Below are 18,952 nucleotides of genomic sequence, written 5' to 3'. Positions count from 1 at the left end.
GAGTGGTGCTTCTGCAGGTATCCTCTCTGGAATAGTGATGAAAGAGGAAGGCTGGAAATGTGTATGCACATGTACACTGACTGTTTGTTCTAACAGGTAACAGGTACTTCCTGGAACTCTCTCTCTCTCTCTCTCTCTCTCTCTCTCTCTCTCTCTCTCTCTCTCTCCTCATTTATTTTGATTTTATCACCACAAGTCCATCATAGCATTCAGCTGTGTGTACAGACTCGGATTGTGTACAGGAAAACGTGCATTCATTTAAGATAAAAAAATCTCATTTTATTTCATAATTCAGCTCACGGCTCAGTGCACACTGTTGATGAAATAAAAATATCTGACTGACAGCTGAACGTGGCAGTAAAACACAGCAGTGTTTTATTGTTAGACTTTGCCATCTAGTGGATGAAAACAGTACAGCACATTACTGCCATAAACTGCATTGTGTTTATTATAAAGGTGCAATCACTCAAATCATTGATTTTCTCTTACTGTCTGTAAGACACATACAAGTTTATATAGTTTGAGGGTTGAACACATGAAATAAAGAAAAACAGTTGTAGGTGCAGTCAGTTTTTACATAAAGATACATCTGAAGCTGTTCATTTTGATGAAGTTCTGTACTCACACGTTGGTTAAATGAAGTAGTCATTCATCTTTCATGTTAAACTGCAGACAGACTGAGTCAGACATTTTTAAGCTATAATGTGTAACATTTCCACAGTAAAATGTCTATAAACACTTGAGCTATTTTCTATATGTTGTTGAGTTGTGTACTTCTGGCAGGGACCGAGCTTGCAGACATGAGAACTCAAGGGTACATTTTCACAAAAAGTTATTTTATTCACACAAATGTGAAAATAATCAATTTACAAAATATACAAAACATTCTGGGCCCGTAAATGAGGTCAACTAAACAGAACTTAACTCAGGCTACATTAACTGAATTAACTGAACTAACTGAACGAACTGAATGGACCGACCTAACTAAACTGAGGCATTGGGGAAACAAACCATAATAACCTCAAATAATATCCAGATAATGCAGCCAAATATTAACTAAGGAAAATACTGAAATACTAAACTTAAAAAAGCAAAATAATCAGAAATAACTAAACTTAAACAAAGAGAAACCACTGTCTCTTCATGATTTCGGCCAACATGGTGTCGCCCAATTATCGGCCCAACCCCTTTTAAGCATCTCTGATTCAGCTGGCACTTCCTTTGTCGGCCATGAGACACCTTCAGCAGGAACACCCAGGAACTGGTAACTCAAAGAAAACTGAATTAATGCAATGAAAAATTGACAAAGGAAGTTAACTAATTGTGTGCACCCCAAAAAGATAACAGCTGTCAACAATGGATAATAAAACTGTATAATGAATCCAAAATCTGTGTTATTTATTGTGAATTGTGTCCAATGTTCTGAACCTAAATATAACTAAACCTAAAATAGTCAAACAAATGAAAGGGTTACCACCATGTGCTTTTCCCCAGTGTGTGGCTGCTAGGGCGGCCATCACAACTTCCATTATCCCAAATGTTTCCAACAATGTTCAAACTCAGAGAAATGCGTCATTTTATTCAGGTAACGCTGCGTTTCACCGGTCGCCTGTCTATCGCGTCATATCCCCTTTGTGCCTGCGTCAGTGTTGTGGTTGTCTGTCAGAAGCTGTCATACATTGACTGTTTATCCAGTTCTCTCTCTCTCTCTCTCTCTCTCTCTCTCTCTCTCTGACACACACACACACACACACACACGCACATGCTGTTGTTCTCTTCTCTAAAAAAAGAGACAACTTCCCCCTCGAAAGTTAGTGGTAATATATAAATATATAATCTAACTGGTGTTTAAAGGGTTAAAATTCTGGAATTGATTAAAATTTTGGATTTCATGATCAGGACTGATGCCAAATTAAAATATTTAACCAGTGAAAGAAGCAAATATTTTCAGTTTATAGTGTTTTTTATAGTATTTTGTAAAAGCAAACAGGAGGTGGCCATTTTTGGCCACGAACAAGCTGAGAGAGAGTTTTTATGTTTTTCTGTCACTGCACAAAAAACTAAGGAAGCATAAAAATCATTAACTGCTTATTATTGACACACATTAAGCTGCAATGATGGTTAAAGAATAAATCAGGTAGCATGTATTATTTGGTAATAACAATGTGATTTTATGCTTTTCTCTCTTTATAAATCATTAGCATTATGTGATCTGACAGGCATTTGATTCAATTAAATTTTATTTGTATAGTGCCAATTCATAACAGAAGTTATCTCAGGACACTTTTCAAATAGAGCAGGTCTAGACCGAACTCTTTATAACATTATTTACAGAGACCCAACAGTACCACCATGAGCAAGCACTTGGCGACAAGGGCAAGGAAAAACTGCCTGTTAAAAGGCAGAAACCTAGGACAGATCCTCCGGCTCTAGGTGGGTGGTCGTCTGTCTCGACCAGTTGGGGAGAGAGAGAGAGAGAGAGACACAGAGAGAGACAGACAGGTGCACAGCAACAACAGTATTGGCAATGGCAATCTAGCAGGACCATGGCAGGAGGCTCCACCAGGATCGATAAGAACCTGCGAGACGAGAAAGCACAAGAACTCCGGGGAAGAAGTGAAGTTAGTAACATGCATTAATGGGACATGAATGAGTGCAGAAAGAGAGAGGAAGAGAGTAGCTCAGTGCACCATGGGAAATCCCCCGATAGTCTAGGCCTATAGCAGCATAACTAAGGGATGGTTCAGGACTCACCTGATCCAGCCCTAACTATAAGCTTTATCAAAGAGGAATGTCTTAAGCCTACTCTTGAATGTGGTGAAGGTGTCTGCCTCCCGAACCACAACTGGAAGCTGGTTCCACAGGAGAGGAGCTTGGTAACTGAAGGCTCTGGCTCCTGTTCTACTTTTAGAGGCTATAGGAACCACAAGTAGCCCAGCATTCAGAGAACGTAGTGTTCTAGAGGGGTAATAGGGTACTATGAGCTCTTTAAGATATGAAGGTGCCTGACCATGAAGAGCTTTATAGGTGAGGAGGAGGATTTTAAATTCTATTCTACATTTTACAGGGAGCCAGTGCAGAGTAGCTAGTACAGGAGAGATGTGATCTCTTTTTCTAGTTCCTGTCAGTACTCGTGCTGCAGGGTTCTGAATTAATTGGAGTGTTTTAATGGACTTATTGGGGCAACCTGATAATAAAGAGTTGCAGTAATCCAGCCTTGAAGTAACAAATGCATGGATTAGTTTTTCTGCATCTGTCTGTGATAGGATGTGTCTAATCTTTGTAATATTACGTAAATGAAAGAAGGCAGTCCTAGAGGTCTGCTTCATGTGGGAGTTAAATGACAAATCCTGATCAAAGGGTTACAATTCAGAATTTGAATGACATTTTGGTTTTCATGACCTGGACTTATGCAAATTTGAAAAATCAAGTCAGTAAAAGTGGATTTTTTTCAGGTGCCAATCAGGCACCTGATTGGCAGCACTTCGGGGTACCAGAAGCTCAAAAGAAGTGTCAATAGCAACAGCAAAATAACCTGTTTGGCAATGGCAGAAAAGATTTGGCAAATTTTTCATGGGCGCAACCCACATAATCAGCGCTGCTGCTCATCCCACAAATGCACGTTCCTTACAAATGGGGCACCATTTGAAAGGGAACTAAACAGGCTTTCCAACGGTATAAGATTTTATAGATATTGCCAAAAAGCATTGTTACCACAGAGAAATAATCTACCAAAGTTTTCCAACAATTGGCATTTGAGGGGTTAAAAAATTAAAAAGGAATGGATATTTTGTACTTATGACAAGAACTGATATTGATTAAAAACTTCATGCAGTAAAAGCCGCAAAAAACATACAAAATCTAAAAAATTACAGACTCAATCTGTTGGTGGCCATTTTTGGCCACGAACAAGCTGAGAGGGTAGTGATTTTGAACAAAGGCAGAGGGTTAAAATTATATTTGTTTTCATTTAGCACTAGCAGGGATCACACCACAACAGTCTTTCTTAATTGAAAGGTTTAATGGATTTTGAGGAGGTTTTAATGATAAGAATAGATGAATTGATGTGGATGTGGAGAAAGTGGAAGAAGATGTCATCTGTTAGGTTGATGTGAGAGGACGTGATGAAGGCTAGGCAGAGGGAGACTCAGTGTGGGGGTCAAATCTCAGGTGTGTTTTCATCCGAGCTGAGCTTAACAGGAAGGCATGAGGGGAGAGAGGATGGAGGTAAGTGGGAAGGGATGAGGTGATTCGATGAATGGAAGGGAAAGAGGGTGGATCAAGAAAACTGAGACAAACAGTAGCAAGTAGGTTGCCAACCAATCAGAGCAGAGAAAGATAAAAACTTTGGATTGGTGGCTTGAACATAGTAGATTGAGTTTCATTCCCAGTGTCGGTATTTGACTCCCTGCGAATGAGACTCTTAAAACAATTATCTTTCTTGGCGATTGTGGTGTTCCAGGTCTGGTGGATTCTTGCAAATGCCATAAGGAGCACTAATGGAGCGGGAAAGTTTCAGTGACTATAAAAACAAATATTTTCATAAAAGTGACCTACTGCAGCTTCAATAATCACCTTCATTTATGTGATGTGGCTGCTGGAACACTGTCCCAAATGAAAAATGGTTATCCATCCATCCATCAAAAATAATCAACATGGTTCTCTTGTAATTTTTTTTTAAAAAGATTGCTTCCAGAAGGCATCTGAACACATTTAGTTGTCTAATTATAAATGTCAGCTTCAATCTTTCAATTCACTATCACAAAGGTTTTCTCATTAGAGTCTGTTCATCCTCCGCTCCTCATATTCTTGCACATTTACACCAGAAGATGGCGGTGTTGACTATGATGGATTCTAGAAGAACACATTGGCTTATACACCCTTATTTCTTACATAATAACACAATATACACACAACGTGAGATTACCCCTTTGTTCTGGATTGTTTTTCTTTCTGTCACAAAATTGACAGCTTTGTTTCCTTTATTACTTTATATTAATGAGCATTCAGGCTTTATTTTATTCCCAACACTAATATCTCTACAGTATGTTGTTATGAAGCATCGTTGCACGTTAAGAAGTTTGTGTTTGTCTCTGTGGGAACCGGATCGCCACAGCAGCTCGTGAGGACGCTCGCTGCCTCATTGGCACATGTCCCGGCGGGGTGGAGCGAAGCGGGGCCGCCTCTTGTTTTGCGGTCTTGTTTTTGTCAGCCTCACACCAGTCCAGCTGCAGCGAGCGTCGGTAGAGGAGCGCCCGACAAGAACCGGCGAACGAATCGGTGGCTTTCAGTGGACGTTATCTGCCCGGTTCGTTCACAGCCGCAGTCAAAATCTGAAAGACTGTGAGCAGTTTCAGGGAGTGTTTGTGTCCTCTGACTCCGGAGAGGGTTAAATCCCTACAGCGGGGTTTTCAGGCTGGTGAAGGTCTGTGATCATCGTCGTCCTTCCCAGCGCTGACACCGTCCACGCTGCCCTGAAGGAGTGTTTGTGTGGAGCTTCTTAGTTGCCGAATGGATGTGAGTGCGTGTGGAGAATACTAATGACCGGCGCGCTGCGTCCTGCCGAGGCGCACCGCGTCCCCCGCTGCTGCTGAGGGCCACAGCAGAGCCGAGCACTCATCCAGAGCGCAACTGGGCCTGCGCACCACCTCAGTCTCGACCTGAGGAATTCTACACCCTCTACACAGGATTTAATGAGCGGGATCTGAGCACCACAGCTCTTTCATTTACAGCACCAGGGGTGGATATAAAATCCCCCCAGCAGAAAAAAAAACGCCAAAATGGGCAACAGCTTCTCCAACATCTCTGCCTTCCAGTCTCTCCACATCGTCATGCTGGGGCTGGACTCTGCTGGAAAGACCACAGTTCTTTACAGACTCAAATTTAATGAATTTGTCAACACGGTTCCTACGATCGGCTTCAACACCGAGAAGATAAAGCTGAGCAACGGCACAGCGAAGGGCATCAGCTGTCATTTCTGGGACGTTGGGGGCCAGGAGAAGCTTAGGCCCCTGTGGAAGTCATACAGCCGGTGCACTGATGGGATTATTTACGTGGTGGACTCTGTGGATGTTGACCGGCTGGAGGAGGCCAAAACTGAGCTTCACAAAGTCACCAAGTTCGCGGAGAACCAGGGCACGCCACTGCTGGTCATCGCCAACAAGCAGGACCTGCCCAAGTCTCTCCCAGTGGCGGACATTGAAAAGCAGCTGGCTCTGCATGAGCTCACCCCCTCCACTACCTACCACATTCAGCCTGCCTGTGCTATAATAGGAGAGGGGCTTCACGAGGGCATGGACAAACTGTATGAAATGATACTGAAGAGGAGGAAATCCCTGAAGCAGAAGAAGAAGCGGTAACAGCCGCTGACTCCGTGGACTTCCTGGAAGTGTTTCCCAAACAGGTTTACTTTCCAGTGATTTTTTAAGGTATTCTCTGTCTGGATTACAGCTGTTCAACGCTGTGAAGCCCTGCTGGATGATGCTTTTGCACACAGGAGGCTGCCTCAGCGGCTGCAGGATATGAAATGAGGTTAACCAAAAAGACAGATAAAGAAACTTGAAATGACTCTTCAGATCTCCAGCGTGGAGGTGGAGGAACGGGCTGGCCCGTTTATCTGCTGCTTTATAGTGGATTTTGAACACAGTTTGACTGCAGAAACTCTCAGTAGGTCACTGAAGTTTGAATTTTGCACGTGGCTCGGGTCACTTGTGCCCCATGCTCCTTTTATTTTAGACAACTGTAGTATGAGTCTGTCATTATGGATGTCATGCAGACTGTTTTCTGGAGCATTGAAGTAGCCTTTCCTCCACACGGTGGACTGAGGTATCCACTACTTTGCACTTTCCTAACAGTAAAGAATACACTGTATTAACAAGGGAGCAGATCCAGGTGGTTTATGTACCAAGAAGCCAAAATTGAAGTATTTTTTGAATATTAAAAGATTTAAAATCCATGATTTGGGTTGACTGTTCTTTATTTACATGTGGTCAGACATACTGACAGAGAGAGAAATTCCTTCTGATGTCTGAAACTCAAGGTGTTGAAAAGGCCTTCCTGTTTTAATCTTCAGCATTTACAGTGAACATTTAGAGCAAAGCTGGAGCTCTGTGGTGAAATTTATAGATCTGCATTGCGGTGCTGTGTTTTCTGCTTCACTACAGTGTTTACTGCAGCAACCTGTGCTCCAACCGGACCACCAGTGTCAGGTTTCTGTCCAAATACAGTTAATTCTTACCCATTTCTTGCTAATTCATCTAATTTTGTAATTATTTTTGGACAAACAGGCCTATGTCCTTGTGAGGATAGGTGGACATGTACAGCTGCTGTGTGTACAAGTACTAAATGTTAAATCAGAAAGTTGCTGAATAAGATTTTTGCTCAGATGACAGGGCTAAAGTGTCAATATATGCACATTAATAAAAAATTAGTATTGATTATTTTATCAATGAAATGATGAATCGATGTGGTTCAGAAAATGTCAGAAAATAATGAAAATACGTTTCCCCAAAGCAAAGTATTCAATGTTAACCAGCAAATACTCAAATAGCTTTTTCTTGAAAGACAAAGAAAAGCTTTAATGATGCACCGATCATAAAAACAGCTGCAGATGAATATTCTGCCAAGTGATTAATCATTTCAGCTTTAAATTAAACCCTCACATGAATAATTCTAGTGCCTGACTTGTGCTTCCTGTGCCTGCTATACAGCACCGGCAGCACTGTGTTAAGATTTTGTGTTACTGTTCATCTTGAATGAAACTTCCTGACAGTGTGTAGAGTACACTGCTGGTCCTGGTGGACTGTACAGTGCTGGAAAGTATCTAAGTACATTTACTAAAGTACAAGTTTGTCCAGATGTACTAATGTATTTCCATTCTGGTTCACTGCATCCTTCTGCTCCACTACATACCAGAGGCAAATCTTGAACTTTTTACTACACTGCATTTGTCCTACAGCTGTAGCTACTTTGTGATACTAAGATTTTACATAAAGAAAGACACGATAAGCTTATAAACTGCATTGTTAAAGATTTAATGAGATCTGAATCGCAGAGGTGCATATTTAGATTTTCCACACTTCATTTCCATTTAAAGAACTGTTCAAGAGGTCCAATTATGCAACATTTCAATAAAAGTACATTAGAAAGGAGTCCAGAAAATTATAATACATTTGTACATTAGAACTTTATATTTTCTTCTTTCCTCTCACAATAATCCTCTCACGACCCCTCAGATTTATCCGGTGACCCTTTGGAGGGGCCCTACCTCCAGGTTTGGAACCACTGGACTAATGTGGCTTAATATAAAGTAGTTCAAACTAGCTCATCTTCAAGCAGCTGCAAAACTGAAAAATGCATCTCTAACACTGATGCATCAGTAATCACAATCAAATAGAATATGTATCAGTAACAGGAGACATTTTACTGCAATAAAATACAAATGTAATTTTTTTAAATTTTGAATGCAGTACTCTTACTTATGATATTGGTACTTATGAAGTGATCTGAATGCTTCTTCCAACACTGCTGTTATTAATCATTAGTATCAGAGAATTTTCTATTTCTGTCATGTGAATCATCATTTCATCATCTAACGCCTATAGTTTGCCTATACAGCCTCACACAGCAGCTAGCTTGTTTCATATTGCAATATACTCTATAAATGTGAATACCTAAATGTGAATAATGTAATAATGATGAGTAATATCTTTGTCACATTACCACTTCAGTCAGCAGCAGGAAATGTTGAGAGCAGAAACTTCCAGCTTTGAAGATAAATTTAGAACAATTACAAACCTATATATGAACTGTGTGGTTATCTAAAAATAAAGCACACCCTCCAGCCTATTAGAGTTTAGTATTCCCTGTTAATGCTGTCAAGAACGTAATAACTGCTGGTAAATACAATTCTGTCATGCTGTTACATCAGTGATTCCCAACCAGAAGTACGTCTACCCCAGGGGGCACTTCTGCAGTTACTAAGGGTAACTGAACTGATTTGAGTCAGCTGTAAGACCTGAACAGCAGGTGTAACAATTGAGAGTACAGGAAAACTAGTTAGTAAGCAAGCAGAGCAAGCAGAGAAGTCTAAATAGTTTGCTTAAAGTAATCAATACAATAGCTATAAAATGCATAAATTATTAAAAAAGAAATCTCTAAATTGTCGAAAGTCATATCAATCATACTCCCCTCTTGCACAGAAACAGAAACCTAGACTTCACTTCGAAGATGTCGAATAAACTGCCAAGTCACTTCAGAGAAAAGCCACTTATATTTTAAAAAAGTCATCTCAGGACAAACCGTTGCTACGGCAACAGCATAGCGGAACCAACCCAACCCAGTCCACTCTCTGTGATTTAAGAAACAGATTTCTCTCCTTGCAGTTGTCTGCAGTGTTACTTTGTGTTTAATTTTTATTTGATTGTATAGTTTTACAATATCATGTTTTTCAGGCCTGCACCATTTCATCAAATATTCTCCAAGATTCACCCTGATATATTTGGGATGTTTGGAAATTCTGGGCGTAAAAGAGAATGGGTTCTGTGGCCATTTAGTTATTTGAGCCAAATTTCTGGCTTGGTTTCAGCTTTAGTTAATTATTCAGTCATAATTTACCCTCAGTCTCAGTTTGTGTTTTCTCTGTGCCAGCCAGGTTCAGCTCAAGTTCAGTTCCTGGAAGGCTGTGTGGTGTGTAAAGGCCATTACATAACTATGTAATTCCTTTACACAATAAACTGTCATTTAGTCCTGTATTAATCTGCCAATAAATGATGAATCTAACCTTGTATGGATATTCTACTTATATATTTTAATATAAAGCAAGGTCAGAGATGATGACAGGATAGTAACAGCAGAACCTCTTCTTGTGACCCATTTGTCAGTTTGAAACCAGCTGCAGCTGCTACATGAGTACAGCACAGTTAGCTACAGGAGTGACCTAGAAAAACCAACGGCCTCCCTCCAGAGAAACCTGTCCTTGTTTATGTTGAAGAAACGGTTTTACTGTCTACAGAGACCAGGCCTGACTTTTGTCAACTCAAAACAGCAGCAGTGAATGTAGAACCTGCAGCACATTTGTTTGAGAACAAAAAAAAAACAACAAGTCCAACAATGAAATATATTACTTGTCAAGGTCTCCACTGGTCACTGGTCACTGGTTTGGAGCTTCTCCAAACCTTGCTACTTGGTGAGCGTTGCCTAGATCACACTACACAATATTTCAGAGGTAAATTGACTGCAATATAGCGTCTTTTTAATCTTCCAACCACTCAAAGCACTTTATACTACATGTCACATTTACCCATTCACCCATTCACACATTGATGGCACAGCATCAGGAGCAGTTATGGACAACCCGCCCTACCTCCAGAGCCATAGCTGACACCATCAAACTACACGACAAACAGTAACTGCTTTTGTAGGAATTCAGCCCAATTCTAAAATTTTGTCTAAAAGTCAAGCTTAATCCATCCACTGTCTGCTCGGTTTAAGAGGTATTGCGATCTTATAACAGCGTCATACTGCTCTGCATTTGCTCCTGGCAGAATAAAGTAATTTGTGCAAACACAAAAAGGTTGCTTGGACATTCTTAAAGCTGCAGTAGGTTTGTCTCATGTAGTACTGTCAGGATATAGTGAACATTTAACCAAATAAAACAAAAAAAACTCCTCACCACCTCCTCCTCCTCCTCTGGTTTTGTTGGTGTCTCCCTTAGCTCTCTAATTATCTACTTAAAGCAGGAACAGAGCTGTCTGCTGGAGCAAAACAAACTGCTGATTACAGAGTAGTGTGTCTTTGTGCTGCTTCAATCACTGCAGAAATTAAAAGATAATAAGACGACACTGTAAATGCTTTCAACCTGAACAGCCAGCTCCATTGCTGAGTCTTTTTATTGTCTCCAGCGTTTGTGGAAACATAAATACCAGCCTGTGTGTGTCAGGAAACCTACATGTGAACTTCAGTCTGAGCCACTGAAGTGAGATATGTGATGTAAATAAAGTATTTTATTATGGTGCAGGTAATTTTATATTGTAATAATCCTGTCATATATCTTCTGGAAATTAAAGTGGAGAAATATTTGTTAATCTAACCCAATTATCATTCCTTCATGCTATCATGTCGGGGCTAAGTAACGCTCTAAAGTTAGGCAAAATTTTGGTGATGGAAAAACTGGGATGGCCATTTTGAAAGGGATCCCTTGATCTCTGACCTCAAGATATCTGAATGAAAATTGGTTCTATGGGTACCCACAAGTCTCCCCTTAAATTAATTAGGAATGATGGATTAATTAGGAAAACTGAGACATATTCTTCAAAAAGGTCTGGCTGCTGTCTACCTCTGCCTCAATCGGTTACTTCTTTTGTGTTATTGTGTGACTTTGGTGTTTTAACACATTCCAATCCAAACTAATGATAGCTGCTGCAGATCAAGGCTGTGCCACCTACACCTGGATATACTACATAACCAGTGAATCCAGCTGTCAGAAAAATGTAAAGGAGTAAATTAATACAAATATCTTTGTGTAATGTAGCAGAGGCAAAACTAGAATGTCTCCTAAATGGAAATATTTAACCAAAGCAGTTTCGAACTGAGTAAATGCCCTCAGAGCTCTGGTTTCAGCAACCATGTTGAAACTTTGTCTGTGTCGGACATTTATGACACAAAGCTGCTGTCCCTGGTGGATCAGCTCTTGCTCCTGCAGCTGTTGTTGTGTGTTCAGAGGGTTAATAAGCTGTGTATTGTTCGGGTGTCTCTGGCACATATAGGTCATGCTCTTGTTGTTCTGCCTCCCTCCCACTGTATGAACTGCATGTGTGGGTATGTCACTGTTTTCTTAACAATATACAACAGCAGCAGCGCTAGATCCCCTTCATCTGAAGCTGCCGTCACCCAGTGAAAAGAAAAGATCTCCAACACCGTAACTGCCAGACTGCAATAACAAGAGTAGATCGATCGTGAAGTTGTTTTAGCTTAACATTTGTAGTTACTAGGACTATTGAGCCCAATAGACTGTTCTTTTGTGACCGCTATTAGGCAGGCTTTTCTGGGACATTAATGATATTAGTTCCATCTGTGCTATTCCTGCTGTGACAAGTAACACATTCTGTATCCTAGTTATAAACTCAAGTAAAAGTAGGTTTGAGTGACAAAATTCAGTATCCAAAAAACAAACTAGAATTACTGCCCCATGGTTGTATCCCTTTACATCCATGTCTGTCCAGACTCGTATAATATAGCCAAGACTTAGACTAATTAAGACTAATTACAGAATAATTAGTAAGTTATCACTGTATTCACGGTATTATGTATGATTCCAGTGAATATACATGTTTGAATTGATCAATGAAGGATTATCATAGCTGTACTGGCATAGATGTACACATGTACTTGATTACTATGTAAAGATGGATTCTTATTTAGAGTATACATAGCAGTGATATGTGTAGGTATACAAAATGTTGTGCTTTTGTTTTCTACTGGCATTTCTAGATGTGCAGTCTGTTTATGAACTGAAGGTGAAACTCACTCACAGGATCACCATTAGCTAGGCGCTCCAAAACATTGTTTGCGGTCAGGTGATTCTGATGACAGTTGAAATTCAGAATGAGGGAGAAACTGAAATGCTGAATGAATCAGCTGGAAAGCTAATAAAAAGTAATATACAATTAATATACATATTTTGATTGGTGGAGGGAACCAGAGCACCCCGGAAATAACCCATTCAAAAATGTAGACAGGTTTCCCAACCACCATAGTTTCTCCTACACAGCTGGAACGGCAGGGTGAGACGAGGGCGTATTAATCTAACTAACTAACTTCACACTGGTCATTTTAAAAAGCTCTCTCCTTGTGAATTGAAGGTGATTCCCAATATATCTAGTTACTTTCACTCCAGAGGAGGAAGAGCATCGCTTTAGATAAGGCATGTCCTAACAGCTTTTGCCTATTTAAGCAACAATTTTGCATTCAGAAATCTCCAGACAATTGATAGGCAGCGAGACAACTCTAGTACTAGATTTCAGAAGCAGAATCCATCCAGTATTTTAATCACACTGAGCTACAATGTAGTAGCTCACTACTGGTAGTAATATGTGCATTTAATCTTTTATGTATCAGTGATGTAAGCTAAGACAGTGAGGCAGTGGGGTTTTCACACATTATGCTCTGTTGGTTTATTCCCTCTGTGCTGCGAAGTGTTCAGCAGCAGGTTGAAGAATGTGTCGCCCTGCAGCTGCAGTTTAGTCTGGGAGCTGAAACATGCCTCTATATGGAGACAAGGCCTTCAGGGACACGTAGACTAGTCCAGCCACCAACGCTAAAAGTCCAGACCATTCATCTTGGCACCATGACTCGTCTTCCTCCCCGACATACATAAACACACACACACACACACACACACACACACACACACACACACACACACTGAAAAAATGGCAATCCATTCTTTTCGCTTCCTGCTTAGTAAAGTGTGGATGAATTATGCATTTTATCGGATGACAAAAGGGGCCTGTCAGACTTTGCATAATCAAACAGCAGCTCAGTGAGGCTGCCAGTGGACATCCATCATCAGCAGGAAGACAAAAACAGACGCACAGTCATGTTTTATATTTGCATTGCAGCTGTAAGTTTGCAAACACTTTATGTACTGGTGTTTGTATGTATTTGCATATTGTATTATATATATATATATATATATATATATTGTATTGTATTGTATACGGGCATTAATAGATTTGAAAATGAGTGATTGTGTATTGACATGGTTTGTTCCTGTTCCTGAGTTTTCTCTCAACTAAAAACCAAAACTCAACGCTGATAAAGTCATAGAAACTTAAGTTAAATATTAAAAAAAAGTCAACGGTGACACAAAACACAATATATCCCTAACCTTGACTGTTTTAGTCATCTAAGGAGGTCACCGTTCCATAATGTTGGACACCTTTTTGCAAATATATTTTCACATCTGTGAACTAAGGGTTTATTTTAAGACGTTTTTGGGGAGTTTTATTTTGTTTCTGTCCCATGGGACATCCAGTGAATTTCAACTATATAACCTTTAACAGTCTGAATGAAAAGTGCGAACATGTCCATCCTTGGGACAGGACACTTTTAGGTGCTCACAGACTGAAACAGGAACTAGTTTTAAATGCAAAAAACTTGCCTTTCCTCAAAAGGTTCCTTCTTTTAAAAAGAACCATAATATAATAGACCTGGTGACTGAGGAGGAAGATGTGCACACAGTCCTTAGGTCCAGCTGTAAATCATTTTTTTAGTATTTTATGAATTGCACCAAAATGATTTATTATATATAACGTATAATAAAAATATGGTTGTTCATCCTGAGATCTCTTGCCCCCCCCTCGGAAATCATTATTAATAATTCACAGCTCCTCCAGAGACTGAAGAGTACAAGATGAATAGGAGATTAGTTTTGTATTGGATTATGAATAAATTACCTTGGCTTTGAGGTGGTGACTTTGATGTTGGGGTGTGCAGAGGAGAGTTGGGGTTATCTGGAAGTCAGAGAGGGTAGATGAAGGTTTGGTAAAGTGGAGCAGAAGGGAGGGATCTCTCAGCTTCCCTGCCCAGCTAGCGCCCAGCACACACACAGAAAGGGCTTCCTCCTTGCAGGGAAACATCTTTCAGATGGAAATGCAGCAAACTTTTTTTGCCCCAGTTTTTGTTTGCTCTCTGAGCCTCCTCCTACTTATGGGGTAAGATAGCTATCAAAATGATGTGTGCATGATTCTAACCATTCGTATTCATAATGTTAAACATTTGTATGTCAATAAAATTGTTGTACACAAGGAATAAGTTGCCAGAGCACTGTGCAGCATATTCCTGTTCTAATCGGCGGACCATCGAATACAGGGCCTCGGGGGATTACTTTTCACAAGTAAGATTGAACATTACAATTGGTTGTATTTTGTGAATCGAATATTACTGTACTGTATTTATGTCCACCAGCGAAATCATAGCCAGCGAGCTAAGCTATGTTTATTACCGGTGTTCACCCGGCTATGAACTGAGACTTTTTCTACCACTTTAATGAGTTTAGAAACATTATTTTAAAGTCGAAATACTACATAGTGTTGCTTTAAAAATACAGACAACAGAACATCTGATTGTAGAATAGTTTGCAAACAAGCTTATTCCCAATTTAAGCAGCTTTGGTTCATTATCAACAGATATGCATCAAAATAGGAGTTTTGTTGAAGAAAGGTTGTAATAAATTTGAAGGAAGAAAATAAGCTTGACCTCCTTTGTAAAATGTTTTTGTGTAGACTCTCCCGAATCTCCCGTTTTCATTTTGAAGGTTTCCCAAAGACAAAGATGGGAGGAAGAAGTGGGAAGGGGCTTTGAGGAAGGAAGGATTCACTGCAAGTGATTCATCCGTGCTTTGCTGTGAAGATTTTAAGCAGGGCGATTTTGATAGGACAGGTCAGATAGTCCGACTCAGAGATGGTGTTATTCCATCCATCTTCAGCTTCCCGGTTCACCTCCAAATAGTAGGTGTATCATCATAGGGCTATTAGCATTCATAAATGTAAATATTCTATTATCAATCACAGCCCAGGGTGAGATACTTATCCCTGTATATTCTTTTCAAGTATTATGCTACTTCATTTTAGCCAGAAAAGGGCAGGACTACGTCTACCTCCGGAAGAGCTGAAGAGAGTCTGTCCATGGCCTTTCAGGTGCCCCAGAAACTGCAACCTCACACCCACAACCTCAGCCTAATGATGTGAGTATATCTACTTTAAACATCATATCATAATGGTCCTGGACATATTACAATATCACTTGTTTGCTGCCACTCATATTAAACACACTCACAAATAAACCCATACACACACAATTGAAGACATGTTGAACATGCATTCCTGGCACACACACACACACACACACACACACACACACACACACACACACACACACACACACGGTGCTGGCAGTGGCTTTGACAGGTGATGACTATAAGAAAGAATGTGGGCCATACACTAGTGGTGTCAAAGTGATGTGTGTGAAGTGAAACATCACTTCATACCTCTTTCTACTAGGATCATGGCTATGCCTTGCCCGCTTCTCCTACCGCTCTTAAGACCAGACTCAATGAAGCCTTAGCAAGAGTGGAAAGTCTGGAGCGAGAGAAGAAGAATGACATGGCCAGAGAAAAGAGGGAAAATAACCTCATTAATGAAGAGTTCAAAGAGAGGCTTGAATTCTACTCAGGTAAGATGAAATTAGCACTTTGAAATTCATGTACATGTTATTCTTACAGTCTTCATTAAACTCCTTACTTATTATCTGTAGGGGCCGTATTAATTTTTGCTCATACAATTTCAGCTCTTCAGATAGACTTCATGAAAAAACAGGGTCATGAGTACACAAAGGACTACAGAGAGTTTGCGCTCACGCTCCATCTACATGGTCCAAAGGCATACAAATACCTCAGAGAGACTCAACATTTTCCCCTCCCACATCCACATACATTACAACGGTAGTCTTAAAGTTGTCCGATTGAATTTTTGGAAATTACTGATGCAAACACGTTAAAAATAAATAAATAGTTACATCTCAATTTTTTTTACAGGTGGCTGCGTTTGGTTGGGGAGACACAGTTTGGCATCGACAACCATCATTCCAACTTGTTAGGTTGCCCCACATTGCCAAACTCACCTCTCCTGACCTGCAGAAAGGGAGCAAGAATGAAGAAGCTCTTCAAAACAGTCCTCTTTCAGGGGTTTTAGCTCATGTAAAACTCTCGTGAGCAACTTTGTACATGTGTAAATATGTTTTGGGGTGGGGATGTGTCATGTTCTTGTGTTAACTTGAGAATTTACATTTACATTACATTTTATTCTCTCTCTGCTTTGTTATACGTTGTTATTATTTTTTCTTTGTTATAAGTCTGAAAAGCAAGATGTGAAAGCGTGTAGAGGTATTTCCACTTCCTTTCCCTCCCCATTTGTTATCCAGGTTTTGTTCTAGTCACTCATGGTTGTCACTCTTTTGTATTCTGTTGTTAAACTTTTTGGTTTGCTAGGCTATATTTGCTGTTAATGCTGTTTTGATGTGAATGCGCAGATCCCTCGGATCTCTCTCTCTCTCTCTCTCTCTCTCTCTCTCTCTCTCTGACCTGATATGAATTATATTGATTTCGATCCGATTTCTATATATTTTCATTTTCTCTGATATATAACTTTTATTTTATATATATATATATATATAAATTATATTGATACTCTATATATGATTTCTATTGTTGTGTTTATATTTATAGTGTTTGCAAAATACATATCATACATCACATATATCATATATCAGAATATTCTATTACTGTTAATCCCACTATGAATATTAAAATACGCCGAACCATGTGTCCTATATCATAGCTACATGTATGACGTTTTGCAGCAAAAAAAAAAACAAACGCGTGAAAATCTGGCAATAGTATGGGCGGGTAAAGTGTGAGTGTTGTGATCTGCAACTACACTGGACCTTTAACTTAAAGGGACAGTTCACTCCCAAATACAAAATACATATGTTTCCTCTTACCTGTAGTGCTATGTATCCATCTAAATTGTTTTGGTGTGAGTTGCTGGGTTCTGGAGATATCAGCTGTCGAGATGTCTGCTTTCTCTTTAGTATAATGGAACCAGATGGCACTCGGCTTGTGGTGGTCAAAGACCCAAAAAGACACATATGAAATACTCAAATGTCTCTTTCCAGAAAAGAATCCACAGACCTTGTTGTGAGCAGTTTCATGTTCTACTACTAGATACTTTTAGCAACAAGTCCATCAGGAAGGGGCCGCTATTGTCAAATTGGTCTCCATCTGTCTCAGAATCTGTGCTCAGTCCCGGTCTGACCATGTTCAGAGAGGCTGGTCAGCATGGTTCTGTTGCATGCTACAGCAACTACAGCAGCTGTTAGTGGAGTTGAGGCAGAGCAGCCAAATTATGTCAGAGGGAAGAACAAACAATATGGTCCAGTGTCACCCAAATCACAGATACAGTAATCAGTGAGGCCAGGCACCTAGAAAGCCATACTGTTGCTAGTTAGCTAACTGATGAATCTCAGCTGTGTGTCGCTAAAAGTTAAATATTGATTGATGGGTGGATGTTAGTTCATACTTAGGTTAGCAATGTCACAAAAAATTTGATAAATGGATTTTTTGTAGAACAAATAATTAGAAATTCTTAAATTGGTGTCCAATGTGGCTTTGAATGTATTCTTAAAGGGTTAAAAAGACATGTTTCATTTCATTCGGACTTTAAAGTATCATAACTAAAAGTATTCATATTAAGAGCTTGTAACTAGAGAAGTTGGAGCTGTTTTGAACTACTTTATATACTGCTTGGTAGTTTAATTACATAAAACAATGCTTTGTACGTTATGGGCTTTACCATCAGAAAAGGAACTAGTAACTCTGATAAATGTATTGGAGTAGTAGAAGTAAAGAGAAGCATAAAAATGAAAGTACTCAAGTCAAGTACAAGTACTTCAAAATTGTATTTAAATACAGTATTCCAGCATTGGTATTTTTTAAATGTTTAAGAGGACAGATACATATCAGATGGCAACTGGCAAACATGGGACTTTAATCACAGTAATGTCAAAAAGAACCAATGTATACAGACAGACTAATCAAAGAAACAATTTTAAAAATATACTCTGAATGAATTTATGCTCAGAGTGACAGATCCCAGAGTGAGGAGAAATCTCTGGCTGGGACTGGAGCTTATTATGTCTGTGGCTGCTGTGCAATCTGCTGCTCCTCTGACTGCCACACTCAAAACAAAAAACCAGCCAGAGCTCAGATCTTCTCAATCCTCTAAATCTGCTTTGATAATATAGTGTTTAAAAGCACCCCTAAACTCAGCTCCCAAGGCAGGTTTCACCAATATGTATGAAAATAGGTACGCACATTTATCCTGACCAGATGTAC

General features: G+C 39.7%; 1 protein-coding gene and 1 pseudogene across 1 annotated transcript; both read left to right on the top strand.

The window, feature by feature from the left end:
• The first annotated feature begins 4,962 nt into the window (after nucleotides 1-4,962).
• LOC127365370 (ADP-ribosylation factor-like protein 4C) lies at nucleotides 4,963-6,955 on the top strand. The gene has a single exon (XM_051403407.1). The coding sequence runs from the start codon at nucleotides 5,781-5,783 to the stop codon at nucleotides 6,357-6,359; it is 579 nt and encodes a 192-aa protein (XP_051259367.1). The 5' UTR covers nucleotides 4,963-5,780; the 3' UTR covers nucleotides 6,360-6,955.
• Nucleotides 6,956-14,709: 7,754 nt separating this feature from the next.
• LOC127365849 (THAP domain-containing protein 6-like) lies at nucleotides 14,710-16,505 on the top strand (annotated as a pseudogene).
• The last annotated feature ends 2,447 nt before the right edge of the window (nucleotides 16,506-18,952 follow it).

Source organism: Dicentrarchus labrax, unplaced genomic scaffold (genome assembly GCF_905237075.1).
Source record: "Dicentrarchus labrax unplaced genomic scaffold, dlabrax2021, whole genome shotgun sequence".
Classification (NCBI taxonomy): Eukaryota; Metazoa; Chordata; class Actinopteri; family Moronidae; genus Dicentrarchus; species Dicentrarchus labrax.
Note: the sequence above shows the minus strand (reverse complement) of the source record. Positions and strands in the feature narration are given on the sequence as shown.